The 22,249-nt window shown below is 39.1% G+C and overlaps 1 protein-coding gene across 5 annotated transcripts in view; it reads right to left on the bottom strand.

The window, feature by feature from the left end:
• Positions 1–434: 434 nt before the first annotated feature.
• The window catches only part of LOC122449756 (intraflagellar transport associated protein), a 63,553-nt gene continuing 41,738 nt past the window's right edge, over positions 435–22,249 (bottom strand). For 3 of the 5 annotated variants that reach the window (XM_043481737.1, XM_043481736.1, XM_043481738.1), the window contains 4 exons: positions 21,131–21,202; positions 19,700–19,766; positions 8,871–9,013; positions 435–681 (listed from right to left, as the gene is read on the bottom strand). In XM_043481737.1, coding sequence (XP_043337672.1) covers positions 523–681; positions 8,871–9,013; positions 19,700–19,766; positions 21,131–21,202 — 441 coding nt within the window. In that variant the 3' untranslated portion in view covers positions 435–522. Of the gene's footprint in view, positions 682–1,958; positions 2,014–2,354; positions 2,426–8,870; positions 9,014–19,699; positions 19,767–21,130; positions 21,203–22,249 lie in introns of all 5 variants that reach the window. The other 2 variants (XM_043481740.1, XM_043481739.1) reach the window with 2 other exon arrangements.

Raw genomic sequence — 22,249 nt, 5'->3', positions numbered from 1 at the left:
CAATCCCTGGGTTGGGAAGATTCCCTGGAGAAGGGAACAGCTGCTACCCACTCCAGTATTCTTTCCTGGAGAATTCCATGGACTGTATAGCCCATGGGTCACAAAGAGTTGGACACAACTGAGCTACTTTCACTTTCACTTTTCAGACGCATCACCTAGTGAAAAGACTGGTGGTGTGGGCATGCTCAGTTGTGTCTGACTCTTTGTGACCCCATGGACTGTAGCCCCCCAGACTCCTCTGTCTATAGGATTTCCCAGGCCAGAATACTGGAGTGGGTTGCCATTCCCTTGTCCAGGGCATCTTCCCGACCCAGGGATTGAACCCACATCTGCTGCGTCTACTTGCGTTGGTAGGCAAATTCTTTACCACTGTGCCACCGGGGAAGTCCACTCACAAATAACCCCATAAATCAATGCACACACATACATTTCCATAAAGGGGATTACAACAGGTTTATCTTTTAATTTCATGTTACTTGAGCAAGAACAAAATAAAAATAAATGTAAAGAGGTCTGGGTGGATCAGTCATGGGGCTCCTCTAAGTCTGCGCTCTTTGTCTTCTGCTTGGATAGCTCTTTGATGGCATTCATCTCTGCAGGAGTGAACTTGGGGGTTAGCACCACCGCATCGTAATCGAATTCTTCATCAAGTGAGAAGGGCTGAACTTCGTCTCCAACGATCTATAAAAGGTAACGAAGGAGGAAAATCATACATAATCATTGTAAATGAAGATAAAGCTGAAAACATAAACTCCCTATTAATATTTAATTAAACTTTTTTTAGACTTCAGCACTCTCAGCTGATTAAGCTGTTTTTAAGTAAAGGAATAAATTCAATTATTCAATTTGACCTAATTTAGGCCTTTTAATATGCCCCATTTGTACCATCCTGCATCGGAATGAATATCATTAGCTAATTCCACCCACGGCAAGAATCAGAAAGTCTCTCTTGCACACATTCAATACATTTTTACCATTTGTAGCATAAGGGCTACAGGCATATGGAAAAACCAAGTTTGCTGTTGTTCAGAGGCTAAGTCCTATCTGACTCAGGGTCTTTTCCAGTGAGTTGGCTCTTCACATCAGGGGGCCAAAGTATCTGAGCTTCAGTTTCAGCATCAGTTCTTCCAATGAATATTCAGGGTTGATGTTCCTTAGGATAGACTGGTTTGATCTCCTTGCAGTCCAAGGGACTCTCAAGAGTTTTCTCCAACACCACAATTTGAAAGCCTCAGTTCTTCAATGTTCAGCCTTCTTTGTGGTCCAGCTATCACATCCATACATAACTATTGGAAAAACCATAGCTTTGACTCTATACAGACCTTTGTTGGCAAAATGATGCCTCTGCTTTTTAAGAGTTATATTCAAATGTGAGAAAATAAACCCTAAGATTTTGTTCAATCTTAAAGACATTCTTATTTTTAGTATTTACTAAAAAAGGCTTGTATCCAAAAAAAAGCATTCATTTTTGAAGATAAAAATACTCTATGCTTAACATACTTCTTCAGATAGTACTTGGGCCAATAACAGCAGGAATTAAAATACATAGTGTCCCCCTTAAAATAAAAAGTCCAGGATCCTTTCTTCCCACCAAGAATTTTAAAATATTACAGAATTTATTTGCAACTCAGAGTAGCTACAAAGAGAAATGATAAATTTGTACCTGCTTATTCATAATCTGTGAATTTTAAAAGACTCCCTAAAGGAAGGTAGTTTAAAAAGTGTATTTTCCAATAAACAAAAGAGAATGCTTTAAATCTCATTGTATTACCCCTTAGAAAGCCTCTCCAAAATCAAATGGTGTGTGATACAATGAGATCACCCAGTACTTCTTTGTATCTCTATATTATGTATGATGATGCTGAAATAATTGAAAACTATGGCTTATGCAAGAGTAAAAAAAAATGCCCTGAGGCTATCATCAGCTTTAAATATTCTTGCATGGAAAATGATCTCACTGAGTGGCTTTTGCAATGTTCTTGAAAATGGAGCATCTCACTCAGAAGCTGTGTGCTGTTTTCAAAGATGCGAAAAAAAGAAAAAAACATGAGAAGTAGATATCTCCTATCTGTTTAGCAAGTTGCATTTTGTAGTTGGGTGTGCAGTGCTAATAGCAAACACCAAGCCGTCTATCATCCTTTCTTAGTAAAACCAGCAAGAGAACAAATTTCACAGACTTGTTCATTTCCTCTTTATTAGAAAGTGTCTGTGCTTTCCTGACAAAGGTAATGATGGCACCTGTGACTGACTGAGTTCCCACCACACACGAGCCCCAGTACTAGGAACTTTGTGGGAATTAGCAGTAATCTTCAAACAACCCATCTTACAAAGCTCTAAGGGGTTAAGTAACTTACCAAGGCTGTACAATTAGTAAGGTAGAGAAGCAAGATTTGAATCCCAGGTGATCTGTAGATAAAGCTTCCACCTTCTCAACAAAAAAAAAACCAGCAAAAATCAACCTTGAAGTTTCACTAAGCCAAATCACATCTCTTTGGGAGAAAAGATCTTTTCTAAATAAGCTAAAAAATTCTCCCAGTCTACCATAAAAAAATGCACTCAAGGATCCACATAATACCGTGACTGTCTTTAAAGGAGCAAGTGTATACAGGAATCAAATCAGTCTTCAGAGTCGCTGATCTCTCCATTCTGGTCACTTTCTGAAAATTAAATTTCTCATCACCAGTGGGGTAATAGGGCTAAGACCAGCTCAAGTGAAGAAACGTGTACACCATGACACCAAGTGCTCATTTCCTGAACAGAAGCGTCCTCGCCACCTCCAGCTCTGTCCGGCAGTGAGCTCTGAGGCCTCAGGCCTGGTCCTGGCAGAGGACGAGGACTCCCCCCTCTGCCTGTGTCTTCTGGCCAACGGGATTCCTGCTGCCCTGCAGCCTGGTTAGAGGCCTGACACCCACATGCCCACCAAGCTCCCAGCTGCCCACCGCACCAGGACTTGGAACCCTGTCCTGAGGCCTCTGAGACTTGCTCAGACTTCACTGGCCATTATCAATAGACGCAGTCACTCTGCCTTCACCCACCTCCCTCTGAGACAGGAGAGCAGGTTCAAATTCAACAAACCTCGTTGCTGAGCTAAAATCTCAGCAAGATCATACCATCCTTCTCGAACTCACTCACACCACATGAACAGCCCTCACATTCCCACCTCCCTCCCCTCCACGTGTTCACTCCATAAACAGCTATTGAGCGTTTAATGTGAACTGGATACTGGGAACACACAAAGAAGAAGAAAAGCAAAATCTGTGTCCACAAGGTTTTGTAGCTTCAGGGAGAAGACAGAAGTAAGGGAGTGATTTCACGATCGTGCTCCATGCTCCCCAACAGAGGGATGCAAAAAGGGCTACGCAAGCATGGAGGGCAAAGTGCTGAAGCTTAGCTTACTTCCAACTGAGCATGGCCACTCTCCAGAAAATCCCACTCAACTCCCCACTCAACACCCTACTCGCGACCCACCTTGTATCAGCAACCCAGACAGAGCAAGGCTGGTGTGCTGAACTTCTAGACTCTCTTGACAACGGCTGACTCCCACGGTCAAGTTAGTCCTTTCTCCCAGACACGGCCCAGCCCATCACCTTCTTACCACTCTCCCTTCCCAAGGGTCCCAAGGCACCTCTCGGCCACAATATTCAATATTATGGAACTGGAGATATAGACACTAATCTTTAAGTGGAAAGTTTTTGTTTTCCGTAAGTTCTTCTTCACACACTTAAATTTTTCTATTATAGAGCACAATTTCCTTCATCAGTTATTTGGTATTAACTTAAATGGCGCCAAGGAATAAGTTTTTAGCTAGCCAATAAATATATGATGCCAATGCAAGAATTATTCATTTACAATACACTTAAAAACATAAAAATATATGTAAAAATATAAATGTCTTCACTTAGAAACTCAGTTATTAACAGCAGCTCTTATTGTTAGATTAATTCCTTTAGGCAATCAGTTAAATGCTGATGTAGATAATAAAAGAAAGAAACCAAGGGTGATAATAATTTCTTATTTGCAACGCCAAAATATGATACTCAAGACATTTTAAAACTGGGTGTATCACTGTCACTCTGCATTGCAAGGTGGCCAGTACATCTCTGGATCAAAATGTCAGAGGAATAGTCTCCTGCAATCATTCAGATATATTCCATTCTTTTCACGAATGTTTATTAAAATCCAGGTGCTGCGCTGGGTGCTGAGGATACAAAGCTGCAGACTTGTATGAAATCACAGAGAAATGATTTAGATACATAAATGAACAATTATAGTAAAGTGTAGTAAGTATACATGATATAGTTAGGAGGCAATAGGAAAGAGAAGCAAAGCCTAACCCAGCCTAGATTAGAAGGCCTTGGGAAGGAAGCAGGGGAGGCTTCCTGGAAGAGGTGCTATCTAAGCAGACTCTTCAAAGGTAATATTATTTAACAAGGTTGAGGGAAAATGAGCTTAGGACAAAAGCAGGTCTCATGAGCAGAGGAGGCCAAGTAAGAAAGACACAGAATTTCACGTATGTAGATCTGCAAGTAGTTCAGTGCTGTCAAAGCAGAAAATGTCAGGTAGAGAGCAGCAGGAGATGAGGATGGTGGCAGACCATGACAGGTCTTGTATGCTATTTTTCCCAGAGGTGATGAAAAGTCGCTGAAGGATTTTTTTTTTTTAAAGCATGTAGATACTTGGTCATCTATGCATTTCAAATAAATTCCTTCCCTCATTCCAATGCTAACTGAGACAAGTGCTGGAGACACAGGCGCGGTGCAGAGAACAGGATGCCCTGCCCTCTGCGAGGGTACATCAAGATAAGTCACTCTGAAGATGGAACAAAGGGTAGGCTTGGAGTCAGGAGTTGGCGGAAGCAGTCCAGACAAGAGACAATGAGCACAGGGCACTGAGTGCAGACCCTGGAAAATGTCAGAAAAACTGGCAGCGCTTGCTGGCTAATTTGGATACGGGAAGGGACGAAGGGCAAGAATACAGGAATGGAAGCAGGTAAAGACAAGCTCAGTATTTAACATGCTGATTCGAATGTTCCTTAAGGAATCCAGATAGAATTGTCAACTGCAGCTGAACACACAAACCTGGGGCTCAGCAAGAGGTCTGAAGCTCTAGAGATACAGGTTTGGATACAGAAGCACGCAGGGGAGTCACCTAGAGATGAAAACGGATCCATGTGGGCAAGTGGGGAGAGCTGCAGGTTGAGCATGGGACCCTGAGGAACACCAGCTCCTAAGGGGAGCATGGCAGGAAGCCCCCAAAGGAAGCAGGGCAAGAACACCCAGAGAAATACACCCAGGGGGAGCCAGGAAGAGAAAACCAGTGGGCTGTGAGCGTCAGGCAAGATCAGCGGTGAAAACCGCAGTAGAGAGACCCATTAAAGACAGAAAAGTGTCCACTGGCATTCAGCAGTAATAAAGTGCTCGGTCCCTTTATTCTGAATACGTCCAGGCAGATGATCAGCACAAGGACATTTTGCAATGAACTGAATGAGGAATGAGGGGAAAGGAAGCAGAGACAAATAGGGGAGCTAGATCCAATGGTTTCTGAAGCCTACAGGGAAAGTGAGAAAAAAGGACAATAGCCAAGAGGGGTCCAAGGGAAAGGGGAGGCTATTTTTCCTTAGTTTTACTTCATTTTGTTAAGAATGGGAGAGTCTTAGATGTGTTTACATGTTGAGGGGAATGGACCAATAGAAAAGGAAAAAGAGAATGACCCTAACCATCTTATTATACCAGAAAGTCACTCCCGGTAGCTAGTAAAAATTTTTTTGATTATTTGCTCATTCAGTATTTGCTATGTCTTCTATAGACAGCACTGAATTCAGCACAAGTTCTGACTTTTTTGCATTTCAATTAAGTAACCTTATAGAGACACACACAAGTGAATGTAGAGTCTTCTAAGACAAGGGGCATACATATAATTCAAAGTGAACCCTAATGTACCCTGTAGTTCAGAAGACTTCGCTATGATCTTCAAAATGACAGCTTTTCAGCCACAGTAAAGCTGCAGTTCTATTTATGCATTTCAGCTGTTGGCTACTGTGGCACACTTTGGGAATTCTCTTCTTTCAAGTTGGGTTCATTTTCGGGTTCTAAGCTATAAGGCTCCGAGGTTTTTAGATTGCAAACTGAACTTCTGATTTATTTCAAGGAGCAGAATTTGTGCAATGGGACACCAAATCCCCTGCTACTAAACAGAAAACAACTGTGAATTAAGTTATTAACTTGTTATTTTTGCCTAAGGAGCTGAGAGAAATATAAGGATTTCAGGTGTCTAATTTCAAATCTAATTGAAATCTTTTTATAGCCTCCCAGGGAATAGAATTTGTACACTATTAGAAAACTGCTGGTTTTCTTAAAATTATTTCTGTGACTTATTCTAAGAGGGGCACTGTTACAGGAAGAATCATTTTCATTCACAGTACCACATAGGCAAATTAAAGAAAATAAAACTAATGCTCAAATCAATAATAGCATTTAGCTATAGGCTGTCTTGCACAGTAATATGGTAACTAAACTGTCTTTACAGGTGAAAAAGTTGAGAGTCCTATTTTGAATTGGAAAAACAGGCCATCTCCCATTAAAATATTACAAAAGTTTCTTCAATGACCTCTTCTGTACTTTGGGAAGTAGGAAAGGAACTCGTAATTTTTCATCTTCTTAATCTGAATTCTTTTTGTTCTATAAAGCTGTCCAGAACTTCCAAAATTCATCAAAATAGAGTGACTACAGCAAGAAATTATTCACAAAGGGAAAGTGGAAGGTTCTTGAAAAATATTTGACTGTAAGGGGGAAATGCACATGTATAAAAGCAGTGATAAAATTAGTGAAAAAATTAAATGGGTTCAGTTCATATCAAGAAGTTATAGATTCTTATTAGGCAATTAAGAGAAAGTCAGGACATCCAGGATACATTTTCATCTTTTGAGACTGACATCACAGAAAGCAACCACCGTCTCTAGCCCAAAACAGCCCCTTGGTAGCTCCTCACCAGATATATGTGCTGGAATTTGGTGATTCTGTTCTTTTTCTTGCACTGGGTACTTTAGAATAAGATTAATACTATTAAACCAAGGCAGAGGTGGTGCAGTACTGTGATTCTAGATAGTCCTGAAATGTTTCTCTAACAAATAGTGGCTAGAAATTAAAATCCCACCCACAATGTTACTCTGAATATTTAAAGAAACACCAAAAATTATTCATCTACGTCTCATTAGTTTGCCAACACAAAAACTGTTCTATCATTTTGATTTGAACATTTAAAAACTTTCACATTTTCTGAGAAGAAACTTATACTCGTTTTAAAGATACAATCATATACAGGCTTTTAACTAGCATTTTGCTGGCTATATGAGAGATCATAGAAATCATTCATTTTTTTAAACCCATCAACTAAAGCCATTTTGTAACAATTTCTATAATGGCATGAGGTGCCACTGACCACCGGCTTGCCCAATAATTTGTATGGTCACAACTGAAGTCAAGAACATGAACAAGTCTTTAAAAGAAGTTGAGTCTTGCTAGCAATCACCTTGCAATTTTAGCTTATTAACACTCAGAGAAAGCTCCATAATTCAAAAAGACACTGAAAAGTGGCTGTCTCAACCCCACAGGCTGTAGCCCACCAGGCTCCTTTGTCCATGGGATTCTCCAGGCAAGAATACTGGAGTGGGTTGCCATTTCCTTCTCCAAGTAACCTATTTGGGGGTTCAATATAAGTCTGCAAGCCTCCTAGATAGACTTTTCTGATGTCAGTGAACAAAAGTTCTATTAGCAAAGGGCAAAAATTGAAATGTGTGGATTACTTCTGATTGAATGACTGCTTCCATAACAGAATATCTTCAGGTGACAAGACTGGTACCTGAACGATTAAATAATCAGGAAACACTCTAGTATTTTTATTTGAGCCCTTAAAAATTTCTTGTACCTGATCCCCTTTTATGCTAGCATAAAAAAGGTGATAAAGGTCACTACCCAGCACCATCAGCGGCCTTGGTTGGTGCGTGTCTATTAAGTAAATGAAGATGAGCTGGAAATGATAGTAAAAGATGACTCTCCATGCTGTGTATCAGGGAGAATTAACATGTGACAGATTCCATTCTCCCATGCTGGAGAAGCACGTGGCTAGATGACATTTCTCGACTCCCCTGTGACCAGATAGGAACATGGAACCAAGTGGTTGGCAATGGAGAGTGAGCAGCAACGAAGAGCCTGAGTCCTCAGCTCAGCCTTGGGGAAACGCGCTGTCCCCATCCTCTCATCCCTGCCCCTCCAGGTAGGACAGTGACCTGACCTGAAACATGCACCTGAACCCGATGTTCTGAGGTGCAGTGAGATCCAGAGAGAAGGAACCTGGTGGGCCCCAATGACTGAAAACAGAACCACCACTTGCTCACTTTAAAGACTCTCTATAGACTGTTACAGGAGAGAAATAAACTTCTCTCTCCTTTCAGCCATTGAATTACTGCTAGGCTTCCCTAGTATAGCAGCCTGGCCTTACCTTAACTAATGCAAAATGTTTACAGAACCTTGGGAACAATAATAAAAAGAAAAGAGGCTGGTACAGAAAAAAGAGAGATAAGAAATCTGTCCATCCCATCTGTGGATTAGTCCCCAGGTAGCACCATCCTGCAGCATAACATCTTGACATAAAAATAGTTTCTAAGTAAAAACGTAACTGTCCTCTGTGTGTTCAAAAGGGAGTATACACATTAGACAGAGATGACAGCGAGGGACCCAATTAAGCAACCTGAATTCTACATCTTCCCGAATCTGAGAAAAATACAGGCACACACGGGTATGGTGGCATTTCTCTGAAAGGACCAGTTATAGACTCAAGGCAATTTCAAGAGGCCTGAATTCCCTGAGAAGTACCTCTTCCCTTTGTTTGTCTGCTCCTTTCACGGTGGGCCCGGGCTTCGTTCCAGGAGTGAGAGGCTGGCCGGCCACAGAAGGAACGTAAGAGGGAACACTCAAGCTCACTTCCTGCTCCACTTGTCCTGGAAGCAGCGGCACGTCTGTTGAACACAAAATACATCACTTGATCCCTTCGCCAAGTCCACAATCAACCTAAATCATCAAAAAGCCTACGATAGTCAAAAGAATGAGCAAATATGCTCAAGTAAAGTAGGCCCGTTTCACAACACCTGTTCTCACTGGGGAACTTGACTCAAGGGGGTCTCCCTTCTAGAAAATAAAAGCTGTTGGTGCATTAGTTTTTCTCCAATTGTTGCTGTTAACAATCCATCCAAAAGGTCTGGGAGAAATGTTGTCTGGGGAACAGCTTGATCATGCCTTTCAACCCAACTTCTACTTCTATAGGAAACTAAGTTCAAAAGATGTTACTTTTGCCTCATTTTGCCATATTTTCCTAAGGGGGGAAAGAGAAAGAAAATGGAGTGCTGATTTCATCCTGTAACAATATGGCAATATTTCAAAACAACATATTAAAAAACAATGATGCCAGAAGGAAGGAACTTTCACTTGCAGCAGAAAAATGAAATAATCCGTCATACTCAGAATGCGTGGCCTCATTTCCAACACTTGCAAACAACAACAATGTGTTTTGTGTTTCCAGCTTGTTTAGCACAACAGCAAGAATTCAAAAGCCAGTCCTGGTTTTCTGATCAATCCATTAGAAGTAGATGTGTTCCCTTTTTTTTTTTTTTTTTTTGCACATGTGGCAGAATCATGGATGCATCAGAGACAAATGAAGATCTTCCACAGCTCTCTCTGAAGACAGAAAAACAAATAGAAGCCCAAAAGGATTGCTCCTTGGCCTGTTTCTGCAGGACCAGAAGGGCTGCTGGAGCCAGCCAGTAAGTTGCAGCTGGCACAGGATGTTGCGGTCTGCTACTCAATGATGATCCTAATTAAGACACTAATTAAGTTCTCAGTGGAAGTGATTAATTAACAACAGGCATGCCTTGGCTGTTGCCAATGGCAGCATATATGAGGTGATAACTGAGCAGGTACTGCTATTCAAAAACTGAAACAGATTTGAAAGACATCTCTCTCCACCGCAGATACCACCTGGAAGCTTAAGAATTTTGTAATCATGTCTTTTTTGATCCCTGAGTGAGGAAGCTCCCCTGGAGGAGGAAATGGCAACCCACTGCAGTACTCTTGCCGGGAAAATCCCATGGACAGAGGAACCTGGGAGGCTACAGTCCATGGGGTTGCACAGAGTCAGACACAAATTAGAGACAGCATGCATGCATGACTATGATTAATTACTGAAATCGTAGAATGTGACCTGATTAATTAGGGGAAATAAAAACAATAATAATAGCCAGCCTTTTACATGCATTAACTCAGCTAATCCTCTCAACAACTCCATTATTTCCTGTTTTACAGGCAAGGAGCTTTAACACCCAGAATCACCACACTCAAGTCGCCACCGCTGCAGTCCGGCTGCAGTGCCCTGCTCTGAGCCCAGGACGTCACATCAGAAACCGATTTTTAAGAAAGCATTTTCATCACTTATGTTATTGAAACCTACCAGATTTGTATATCCAAACTCAGGGCCAAGAAATGTCACTATGATAAGCATGCTAACGTGATTAGTCAGCAAGTCAGTGTGTTCACGTGTTTTATAACCACAGAATTAATACTTTTGAATACTCAATAACGTTGGTGGAGAGACTGGCTTTCCCTTTATGAGTCCAAAGCTAAATTCCTTCACTGGTTAGGGGCCAGCCAACAACAGAGGCAAGGAGAGTAAGGGTCAAGCCTTTTAATATGAAAACCAATATCCACCAGACCCATTGGCTGCCAGAACAAACATCACTTCAAATGTGAAATCAAAATCAATTCTGCTTTCAGAGCTATTTAAGATCCAACTGACAATATCGTGCACCAAGAAGGACAACTCTGCCATTCCTTTGCTGAAATTCTTCACATCACTCATTTATTTGCAAAGAAGGTAGGGTTTTCAGCAGTAATGCTTTCCTTCCTAAAAAGCCAACTGCCATGGGAACAGTTCTTTCGAAACAAGACGACTAGGTATTCACCACATTTCACATTCCTGTCATTTGTTTCTGCAGGGTAAAAGGAAAACACACAAACTTGCATAGTTCTTGGAGTCTAACACAGCACCTTATGTGTAGTAAATTCAACGCATACTTGCAGAAAGGGAATGGATTTCCTGTATCTAAACTTTTAAATTGAACAGCATGTATAAGTCTACCTATCCATAGAACATTGTGAATGACACAAAATATGTAAAGTCCTTATCTTCAAAAGCTAAGTTTTTTTAACAGGGATATGACTTTTACACATAAAATCAGAGAACAGTCAACACAAAAACTGAACTGTTTTAATTCTAAATAGGATAGATTTATAAAATGGTGAAACCATTATGGACAGGAACAGTCTGATAATAAGTTATAAAGAAAGCTACCTTGTCCTTTAGCCATTTTACAGTCACTGATGGGTTATTTATATATTCATTCTCTGAGAGGGAAAATTATTGTATTCATTGATGATGAGGAATGGAATTTCTGGAGATCTCTGTAAAGCTTTCTAGACTGAAATCTGATCTTTAAGACACTTTTGCTGTTGCTGCTTAGTCACGAAGTCGTGTCCACTCTTTGCAACCTATGGACCAGGCTTCCTTGTCCTTTACTATTTCCCAGCGCTTGCTCAATCGAGGCTTATTGTTTCTAAAACAATTAGTTTTTTCTTAACTATTGATCAATACCACCATCTTAACTGATGGACTTTGTCGAGTTAAGGCAACTCTCAAAAACGAATCTTCATGTTGGATGGCAAGCCTGGTTGAAAGCATTTCAATCTCTTTCTCAACTACATAGTAAGAATGTCCAGTGTTTATAAATTATCTGTTTGTGCCATCTGCCTTTCTGTATTTAACCAATGACCAGCAAGTCAAAGGTAATACATTTAAAAGTAAGCAATCAAAAAAAAAAAAAAATAAGGTAATCTATCTGACATCTGATAATCTAGACAACAGTAATACTTAATCTGCCTATCATATTTATAAGATCAACCAATTCATTCCTTTGTTGCCATGTAGAAATAGCCAAAATTTCCTGAAATTTTGGGCACTCCTCAGGACCAAAAAGGATACACATAAGAAATGGACTGAGGCCTCTTATGCACATGGATTCCAGCTATGATAGTTTATGTCAGAGATTCTTGTTATTAAAAATTTTTGAAGACCCAAAGAGATTTTTTTTGTGGGAGTTATATCTAACAATATTCACTGTATTAGAAACTGAATTTTCAAATATTTGATTTCAAATTATTAAAATACAATCATTATTAAAATAAATACTTTTATTTTAAAAAGATATTTTCCAAAAGCAAAGATAATAGAAGAGAAGCATTGTTTTACATTTTCTGAATCTTTTAAGTGCTTGTCTTAAGTAGAAGAAAGCTGGATTCTATATTTGTTTCTGCATTCAATTTTTGGAATATGCTGTTTCACATGATGAGAATGAAGAAATTCTAGGCTCACACGATATATATGTTGGAAAGGGGAGGAGTACTTTAATACTCCTTTTATACAGTTGGGGATATTCTTTGATACACACTGGATCTTGACAAATGATATTGGTTTTAAAAGCATTTTCAATGTGCAACATGAAACCCTTTCAGTGAAGTTTTCATGCTCTTATGTTTAAAATTCATTGGTCTGCCTTTTATGGTAAATGAATCATTCTCCTGTGCATGATTTTGTAACACCATAAATCGGTTATTTGGAAAATGGTGGTTCACTCTGTTAGGCAGATCTTTCAAATGTTGACATATTTCATTATGCAATATAAAAGTCACATTAGTTAACATTACCAATTTTATCAAAAAAGCCTTTAAATATTGAGAAGCTGTCAAGCTCACAGTACTGGATATAAGTTTTCCAAAAATCCAATTTTCACTTGATCCATTGCCAACTTTATCACTGGCAATGAACACTCAGTTGTTTGTCTTGAAAAGACAGCTTCACTCCTTTCACTTTTGAGGACTACACTTTGTCAGTCATTCTTTCAAGTAAAAATGTTGGTCCATGAAAGAAAAAAAAAAAATTAATTCGGCACACCACTCAACGGCACAAGTGTTTTCCATGAAAAAGTGTTTTTCATTTTTTCCATGAAAAAATGCTCATGTATTTCATGTATATGTGAAGTACAACTGCTATACTTCAGTATGCAGCAGAAGTGCTTTATACATGCAAAACATTAAAAAGAGGCATACCCAGGGATCAAGACTGAATAAAATTAATAGTTTTTACTACTTCCCTGGTGGCTCAGATGGTAAAGAATCTGCCTGCAATGTGGAAGACACGGGTCAGGTCCCTGGGTCAGGATGATCCCCTGAAGAAGGGAATGGCAACCCACTCCAGTATTCTTGCCTGGAGAATTCCATGGACAGAGGAGCCTGGGGGGCTACAGTCCATGTGATCACAAAGAATTGGACATGACTGAGCACACACCACACAAACACCATTTCATCAAAGACATTTTCGATGGAAACTGGCATTTGTTTTAACTACAAACTCATGACAGTGATGACAACAGGGACTACTTGTATAATTTGGTGCTTCTACCTTGATTCACACTAAGGTACTACTATCTTTACCCATCACTGATTTTGCAACATCAGTGCAAACGTCAACATATTTAACCTTCAGACCTTGGGGTTTCCCAAGGAGCTCCCAGACCACATGTAACATCTGACCCTCGTCAGATAGTCTGAACCTTCCACCAAGAACACTGGAACAGCTGGAAAAGTGATAAAAATCAACTAGCTAAAGGCACTGGAGAGCTACCAGGGAAATCCAGAACTTGAGGGGCTCAGATCCTGGAGAGAAGGAAAGTACTGAATGTGAGTCTGAGATTCTAAGCTGTTTTTCAACACATGGCATTTGCTGATTTGTAAGCAGAGGCTAAAAAACCAAGAAGTAAAGAAGAAATAGGCTAAGAAGCTTGGCAGAACTACCAACAGATTCACAGTGCTATGGGGGTTGCAAAGAGTCAGACATGAATTAGCGACTAACACTTTTACTTTCTTTCATAAAACCTGAAACTCAGTCACCAAATCAGCTCAATCACATATTGGGTTAAGATGATCTATAACTACTCTAAATGCTAGCAAAATGTTGAAGTTTCTCTAAACACAGATTAAGGTAACATCATCCAGGGCCTCTGTAATATTTTATATACAGTGTTCAGCACTCAAACAAAAATTATCAGGTATACAAAGACACTGGATCAAAAGGAAAAATTAATGATACACATGGACCCACAGAACATCTCAGTTATTGGAATTATGAGACAAGAACTTTAAAATAACCAATTAATACATTCCAATAAACATATTACAAAATGAAGAATTTTGGCAGGGAACTGAAATTTTTAAAAATAGATACTCCAGATCTCTTGACGACTATAACAGAAATACTGATGGCTTTAACATCATATTGATACAAGGCAAGACTGCTGAATTGGAACACATATAGTAGAAAATATTCTAGCTGAAGAAAGAAAGGAAATAGAAAATGATGGAAATGCAGGAAAGATCATAGAGAGACATGGGACGTGGTGAAAAGGTCTGGGCACAGGTGTTATTTGAAGACGTAATAGCTGAGACTTTCCCAACATTTACAAGAATCTACAAACCCAAAGCAGAATAAATACAAAGTAAACAATGCCAAGGCACAATGAAATTACTGAAAAACAAAGAGAAAAATCATAGAAGTAAACAAATGAGGTAAAAAAAAAAAAACCATATTGATATTACCTTCAAATGTACAACAATCAGATTGGCATTTGGTTTTTCTACAGTTTTTAATAGAAGGACAAATAACACCATAACAAAACAGAAAAGCACCTTTAAAATGTTGAAGAAAATAATTATAAACCTAGAATTCTCTACCCAGCAAAAATAGGAGGCCATAAAACAGTAATATTTGATTAATCCAAAATAAGCCAAAAAAAATGAGCGAAGAAAAGAATATACAACTGGCAGAACAAGTGGAAAACAAAATAGTAAGATAAGAGATTTAAAGTCAAATATATCAGCAACTATATTAAACATAAATGGATTAGACACTCTAAAAGACAAAGTTGTGTGTGGGTGTATGTGTGTATAGACACACATGAATAAATCATATGCCACTTTCAAGAGACACATTAACCAACACCCACTTCAAGAAAAAAATTGCAAAGTAAAAGTGGAAATATAAAAGGAGGCAGAAGCCTACTACTGCCATCTAAGAAGCTGGGGAAGATCAGGGAAGACATACTTATGGCTGGAGCTGGCATTTGACAGTGATAATAAATCATACCCCTCTACCTTTAAATATAGAAACAAGAGAAAAATACATTCAAGAGTCAAAATAAAGGGGATCAAAATACGAGCTTTCTAAATAACGAAGCTGATTTTGAAAATGGAGCTTGTCTTGCAGTCACAATTGGACCTCTTATTTATCAAGCTTTCCTCCCAAGTCTAGACCTCAGACTATCCCACCTGCGAGGAAGTCCATGCAGACGACACAAGTCCAGCCAGCTAAAAGGAGAACCTCTTCACATCCCTGTAGCTCTTGGAGTAGCAGCTCAAGAGTGATACCTCCAGAACTGTCTAGAGCTGGTTCTCAGCTTCAGCAGTGTATCAGAGTCACCTGGGGAGCTTTAAAACCTGCCAGTGCCCAGGACACACACCAGACTACTGGAAAACGATCCCCAAAGGCAGGATCCAGTACTGTCTTTTTTTTTTTAAAGCTCCTCAAGTGATTCTAATGTATCTCAGGTTGAAAACCACTTTACTGGGCCCCACGTAACGTGGGTCTACTGTAAGAAAGGAGCCACGAGCAGAGAAGGGAGGACATACACCTTCCAAAGAGCATGACCCCAAAAGAAGAGACAAAGGCCTCATCCACACACATCCAGTTTTTTCCCCTCATCTCTCCAATTAGATAAAACCTTTCTTTTTTCCTACAGGGGAAATAAACATAAGAACTGTCGAAAGGGCGGAATTATCATCCCAATTCTGTTCTCAGGAATGGAGTGGAAGCATTTATCTTTGTGGCTGACATGGCTTCCAATCTGGAATTTAATAGATGGATAAGTCTGCACATAAAAAATAATTGGAGGAATAGAGACAGAGGAACATTTTGAAGCTAGGATTTTTTTTCCTTCTCAGCGTTTTTAGTGATCTTCTAAGCTGTGAAAGGATGATTTTTAACAGCCTCAAGTGTAAAGTAAATGAAATGCCTAAACTCTGAGTTGGCTGAAATATGCCATCCTCTCCTAGCTCAGGACCTTTACATATGCTCTTCTTATCCTGCTCTTCTACTCTCCTGCCCACCCCTCACCTAGCTAATCATTACTCATCCTTTAGATATCAAGCTCTCTGTTCTTTATCTGATCCACAGAAAAATCAAATTCCCCTACAATGTGCTCTCATAAGATCTAGAGCAATTTGCAAACATATATTTGTGATTACCTGGTTACTGTCCGATTCTTCCAATAAACTATGAATTTCCATAAGGACAGGAACCAGATATGTTTTACTTTTTATTTTATTCCCAGATCCAGTCACAGTTGTTAAATAGTCACTGAATAAAAGCCAGGTCATTCACAGGCTACATAAAGTTGCTTTTAAGTTGCAGATAAGGAAAATTTAAAAGAAAAAAAAAAAAAAGAGGGAGAGGGAGAGAAACTGATACCTTCATTAGAACTGGAAGTACTGGAAAGCTTGAAAATGAAAAACAAATAAGGCTGCCAACCTTCAAGCAGGAATCACTTGCCCATTTTCATTCAGTGAAATCAACCACAACACAAGTACATATGCTGGTCAAGACACTTGTATAATACAGTATAATTCTGAACACCAGACTTCAAAACGGTCTCTTTGACCTTCTGTACTCATCCAGAGAACAGGCTGGGCCAACTGAGGGGGACAGAAATAAAGATAATCAGAAGATTCTTCCTACTCTAAAGGGCAAAAGAATGTAACTAATTGCTGACTCTTCTGGGATCCCAGGGCCTATATAGCCTGCCAGGCTCCTCTGTCCATGGGATTTCCCAGGCAAGAATACTGGAGTGGGCTGCCATTTCCTTCTCCAGGGAATCTTCTCAACTCAAACCAAACCGGAGTTTCCTGCATTGGCAGGTGGATTCTTTACCACTGAGCCACCAGGGAAGCCCCTATAATAATTAATTCCTATTCCAAATAATAATCTTTCTGGGTATGCATGACAGTAACTAACCAGGGTAATTATCTTGTCTCAAAGGAGGAAAAAAAAGTTAATTTGATGTCAAATAAACACAGGGTACTGAGCTTTGTGGCGAAGGTTTCCTTGGACAACTGGTCAATAGCACGCCATTGGGTTGGCTGCTTGGAAAAACTGTGTCCACCTGGGCTGCTGAAACAACAAGCTAAATCCCAGGACTGCATCAGAGCCTGAATCTTGGAGAATACTTATGAAAATGAAGAAGGTGAACAAATAAAGTCAATGGTAGAAAAACAATAGGCAACTCACTTCCTTGTTGCCCCAGGCAAATCAGTTATTTAAACAATACTGACAGAAACTAATCAGTAAGCCTCTCAAGCTGCCAAAATTATACAAGTAACTTGCCTATTTAAAATGTCACATTTCCCATCTGATATAAATATTTACCTTCTGCTCATATTCCTGAAGTGTAATACAAATTACAAGTGTAATACAAATTAGACCCAAAGATAAAACCCACCTTGGAAAATTTCTTGTGTTTTTTTTCTTTCAGATGACCCAGACTGTACATTATAAAAACGGTGAAGCTTGGTGGTCTTTTCAGTAATTGGAATAGATCACTGAAGCCTTGATTGCTTTTTAGCCTTGACTTTTCACATTATTTTACACCTCAGAAGGTCTTGACTAGCTCATCCAAGTCCACGGAGACTTGGTTCAGCCTCAGTAAGCTTTTATACACAAATGAAAAACTACCTGCTATCAAATTTCTGGAAAAATCATACTAGTGAGACGTTTTTATGCAATCTTTTAAACAAAAGAAACAGACCTAATAGTAATAAAAAATAACTTAAAAATGTTTAAAGGAAACAATGTAAAAGTAGTGGAAAAAGTTAAAACTAATTTTAATATACTGATACAACCAAAATCAAATTCGCTGGCTATGCAGGATTATGTCGGTATACAGACTTTCTAACTACTGGCAAGAAAAGTAACCATCACAAAAACTGTTGTACCCTCCTGTGAAATTAGTTTTATGTTGCAAATGTACACATGCCAACTCCAAGTGCCCACTCCAAGTACTACCCACAGAAGAACTATAGTTCTTCAGAATCCCCTGGGGGAATGGTTAATAACACAGATCACTAGATGTCACAAAAGACCTTCTGAATTAAACTCTTTTTGGGGAACAAGACCCAGGAATCTGCTCCCTTCCCCCAAACTACCCAAAACCCAGAAACAGTGTGCTTGCTCTACAAATTTGGATTCCTCATAAATCCTTAGCAATACCTTATAACCCAATCAGAACCCCTAAACTGCTCTTATAAAGAAATTCAGAGCCACCTAAAGCACTGAAGTTAACAGAACCTCTCGGAGTCTGTGATTCCCTTAGATCTCTCATCTCCCTTAAACCAAGTAAGCAATGGGGAGAAAAATCTGCAGTTTGCTGGTTAATAGACTGCTTGAGAAACGATCCCTTCAGTGGAGTAGTGTTATGTTTGGAAGCAGAATAAAAATGTTAATTGCTTCCAATTACCAAAGCCTCTCAAATTCAGGGGGAACCGGAGAAGCCAAAGCAGAGGCTTATACAGACAATTTACAGACAGCAGTCCACAAACCAGCTACGGCCTGCACTTTAACTCCTGTGTGATTAGAAAGAAGCCCTCCTCCCCAACAGTAATGACCACAGTGACTGTTTATGACCACCTAATGACCGTAAACAACAACCACGGCCAACCAACTCCCCTGTGGAAACTGCCCCATGGAAACATTCAACATTAATTTTGAGCTATTCTTGCATATTAAATTAGGAATGAGAGTTTTCAAAACAACTCAAATTTTGAACATATTTCAAAGCTCCTATGCTTACACAGAAATGTTAACCAGGAGAGGAAAAAGGCCTCAAAAACGTCATGGACTACATACATGTCGGGGGACAGCAGGCTCTCTCAGCCCAGCCTATGTAGGAGAACAGCCCAGAAAAAAAAATCACAACATACCATTAGTTTTAAGTGTTTGGCTTACATATTAATAAATATTTATAAAAGCAAAGATCTGGATTTTATTTTCCTTTTTGTTTATTTTATGACCAACTCTCATAATGTTTATAATGAACTGGTATTTTATGGAGCATTTGAAACTAATCTCAATTTATAGCACGATCCAGAAATTCTAAGAAGTAAGAGTTTGACTTAAATGGTTCTACTTGAGACAATTATCCAAAGATCAATCATATGGTAAACGGGAAATGGTAGGAAGAAAATCTTTATTTCTTTTAAGACCAAAGACTTTACAACCTTCAACAAGCTTTGTTTGACCTTTCAGCTGAAATCTTTATTAATAAAAAAGAGACTGCAGGACTCCAGTTTTCTGTATCTCAGGGAAAGGAGAGGTAAGAATTGCACCCCGCGCCCACCCACCCGGAAAAAAAAAAAGAAAAGAAAGGCTGTCTAAAGCCTTACGTGTAGTTTCTAGAAAGAGGTCAAGCAGTGTAGAAAGGAAACAGAAAACATACCCTTGCTCAGTTGGGGATTAATCTCTTCATCCAGGTCTAAATCTTCTATATCAAGGAAATTGTCTACCTAGAAAAGGATTAAGATCATTTTTATGCAAATCAGACCTAGAGGGAAAAAAATGCAGTTAAGAATCAATGAATCCATTTCTACAACACTCAAGTGAGCAACTGAATCCAATTTTCTCATTAACTTTTGAGGCCCAGCTAGAGTTCTTTGTGTTCACTGTGCTTTCCCAGAAACATCTGAAAGAAGCAGTAAATTTAGAAGTTGGCCTGGATTTTGTAGGCACCATAATAAGATCTCTAGGCTGAAAGAGAAAACACAGTCTGGGGAGTTTTTGAAAAGTTTTTGTTCCTGATTCTGTCCCAGAATATATACCACCATCAAGACAGTCCAAAGCGGTGTCTCTGTCTCTTGTTTTTGTTTTATTGCTTTTGTTTCTCGGACCAGTGATGGTGGTGGGTCTGACTATTCTCATAACAGTGTGCTTTAAACTCCAAAGAGACAGAAGAAACTAAAGAAAGCAGGAGAGAAGGTTCATTGGAAACAAAATCATCCTGCCCCAGGTAATCACAAGAAAGGTGAGCAGGGCCAAAAATCAAGTGTTCTCTTTCGAGCAAATAAAACTGAAGATTACTTCAAAGGTAAAAAGCAGAGCAAATGACCTTTACAGACACAATAGCAGCATTTCAATGAAAAACTATTCCACGTGGAATACTGCTTTCCACAGCGAGCTGACAATGAGACGTTTTAGATTAACAAAATGTTAACACTTCATACATGAACTGATTCATCTCAGGTGAATATCAAAGAGTGTAAATTAAAACAATGATTTCACCACTGGCAGACCTAGCAAAGACAGGATGTCGAAATGCCTTTTACGCTTATGATCTAAAACATGTGCATAACAAAATACTGTAAAATTATAAATTAAGATTTCATCATCGGAATTCAAAACACAGCCTAGGTCTTTCTTCCCCACTTTACTTATCAGACCATGGCTTTTACACAGGAATTAAAAATGGTAGCTTCCATTGCTTGTAAGTACATAACTGCAGTTATTTTTTGACATCCAAGTGATAGCAAAAAACTTATCTTCCAAATGATGGTTTAGCGCTAAAACTTGAGAATCTGTTATATTGTCATTTCTGTTAATGGTATAAGTTCAGGGGAATGAGTCATGTTTCTCTATTGAAGCACCACTTCTATTTCTAAAGCTTTGAGGAAGAAAGATCCAGAACCCAGCCAACCAAGATAGTTGAAGATAATCAAACATCTTTTTTATTAAATCAAACACCATTAAAAAAAAATCATATGGACAAAATCTGCTGAATTTTCCAAATTTTTATGGGAGATAGCAAATGAATCCTGTGAGGTTTTTGTGCTTTTTTTGGGTTTTGGCCATGGAACAAAATTGAATCATGCCTTACCTTCACCTCCCCTGCTCGATTCAGATCACCTTGAAAGAAACTGCCAGCTTTTTGGCCATCATCTATCATTATCTGAAAAACAAGACAAAAACCACTGAGGACATATTGATGGGAACTTGAAATAACCGAAAATTAAGGAGCTGATCTTGTAGCCCTTCAGGCACAAAACTCTCCTTCCAGTTTCTGTTCACTAGCTGTGCTTGATGGACCATCACACCTTAGTGACCAGATTCACCAAGTCACAGTGGTAGCCAGGGAGTAGGTTTCAGGAGGTCTGACTTCTCCTGTCCTCTAGACCCATCTACGGTGCCACTTAGAGTAACATACTTCCCCTCAGTCTTCTCATGCGTAAAACAGGAACACTCCCCACTCATCACCCCAGCTCCCACGCCATCCCAACGAGCCTCCAAAGGACAAATCAGAGCACGCTAATACATTTTCAAGTTATTAGGAAAAAGTACTGTCAAACAATTCTTTGCCTCTCACATGCTGGTTAAAGATTCAACAGAAAATGTAACTCCAGTTGCCAGTGTTTGCCAGTAGGAAATCTTCTAGAGAAAAAAAAAAAAAAGTTTTGTCCCTTAATCGTCTCTCTGGAATAAGTTATAGAAGTAAAGAATTATAGGCCTTCACTGTATATAAACACATGTCTAACGACAATCTCATATACAATTCTATCCACCATATCACAGGGAAGACACATGAGATTTAAAGTAGAAACTCAAATGGCTTAAAAAAATGGAACAGTTTCCACTAGGATTCCTTGATTGTTAAAAAACATAGCTAGAAAGAATGTGAATATAGTCTATGAAATCTTGAAGATTAGGAAGAGAGCATCTAACATTTATTTATTGACCAACTCTTGGAAAAACCAAGTTAACATATTCTACTTTAAGTCTGAAGGACTGAATCCAGGACAGTAAAAGAAACTCCATTTACACAGAGAATTATAAAAAGGAGCTCTTTTATCCCAAACAGAAGATAAGCTAAAATATAGAAATAATTACAAGAAAAATCTGCAGACGGCAGATCCTGATATTATCATAAAAGCTGGCTGTTGAAATCATGAAATGTAATGACGATTTTCAGTAAAGTAATCCAGGGGCTCTCCTTCTAAAA

The sequence above is a fragment of the Cervus canadensis genome, chromosome 11, assembly GCF_019320065.1.
Source record: "Cervus canadensis isolate Bull #8, Minnesota chromosome 11, ASM1932006v1, whole genome shotgun sequence".
Taxonomy (NCBI): Eukaryota; Metazoa; Chordata; class Mammalia; order Artiodactyla; family Cervidae; genus Cervus; species Cervus canadensis.
Note: the sequence above shows the minus strand (reverse complement) of the source record. Positions and strands in the feature narration are given on the sequence as shown.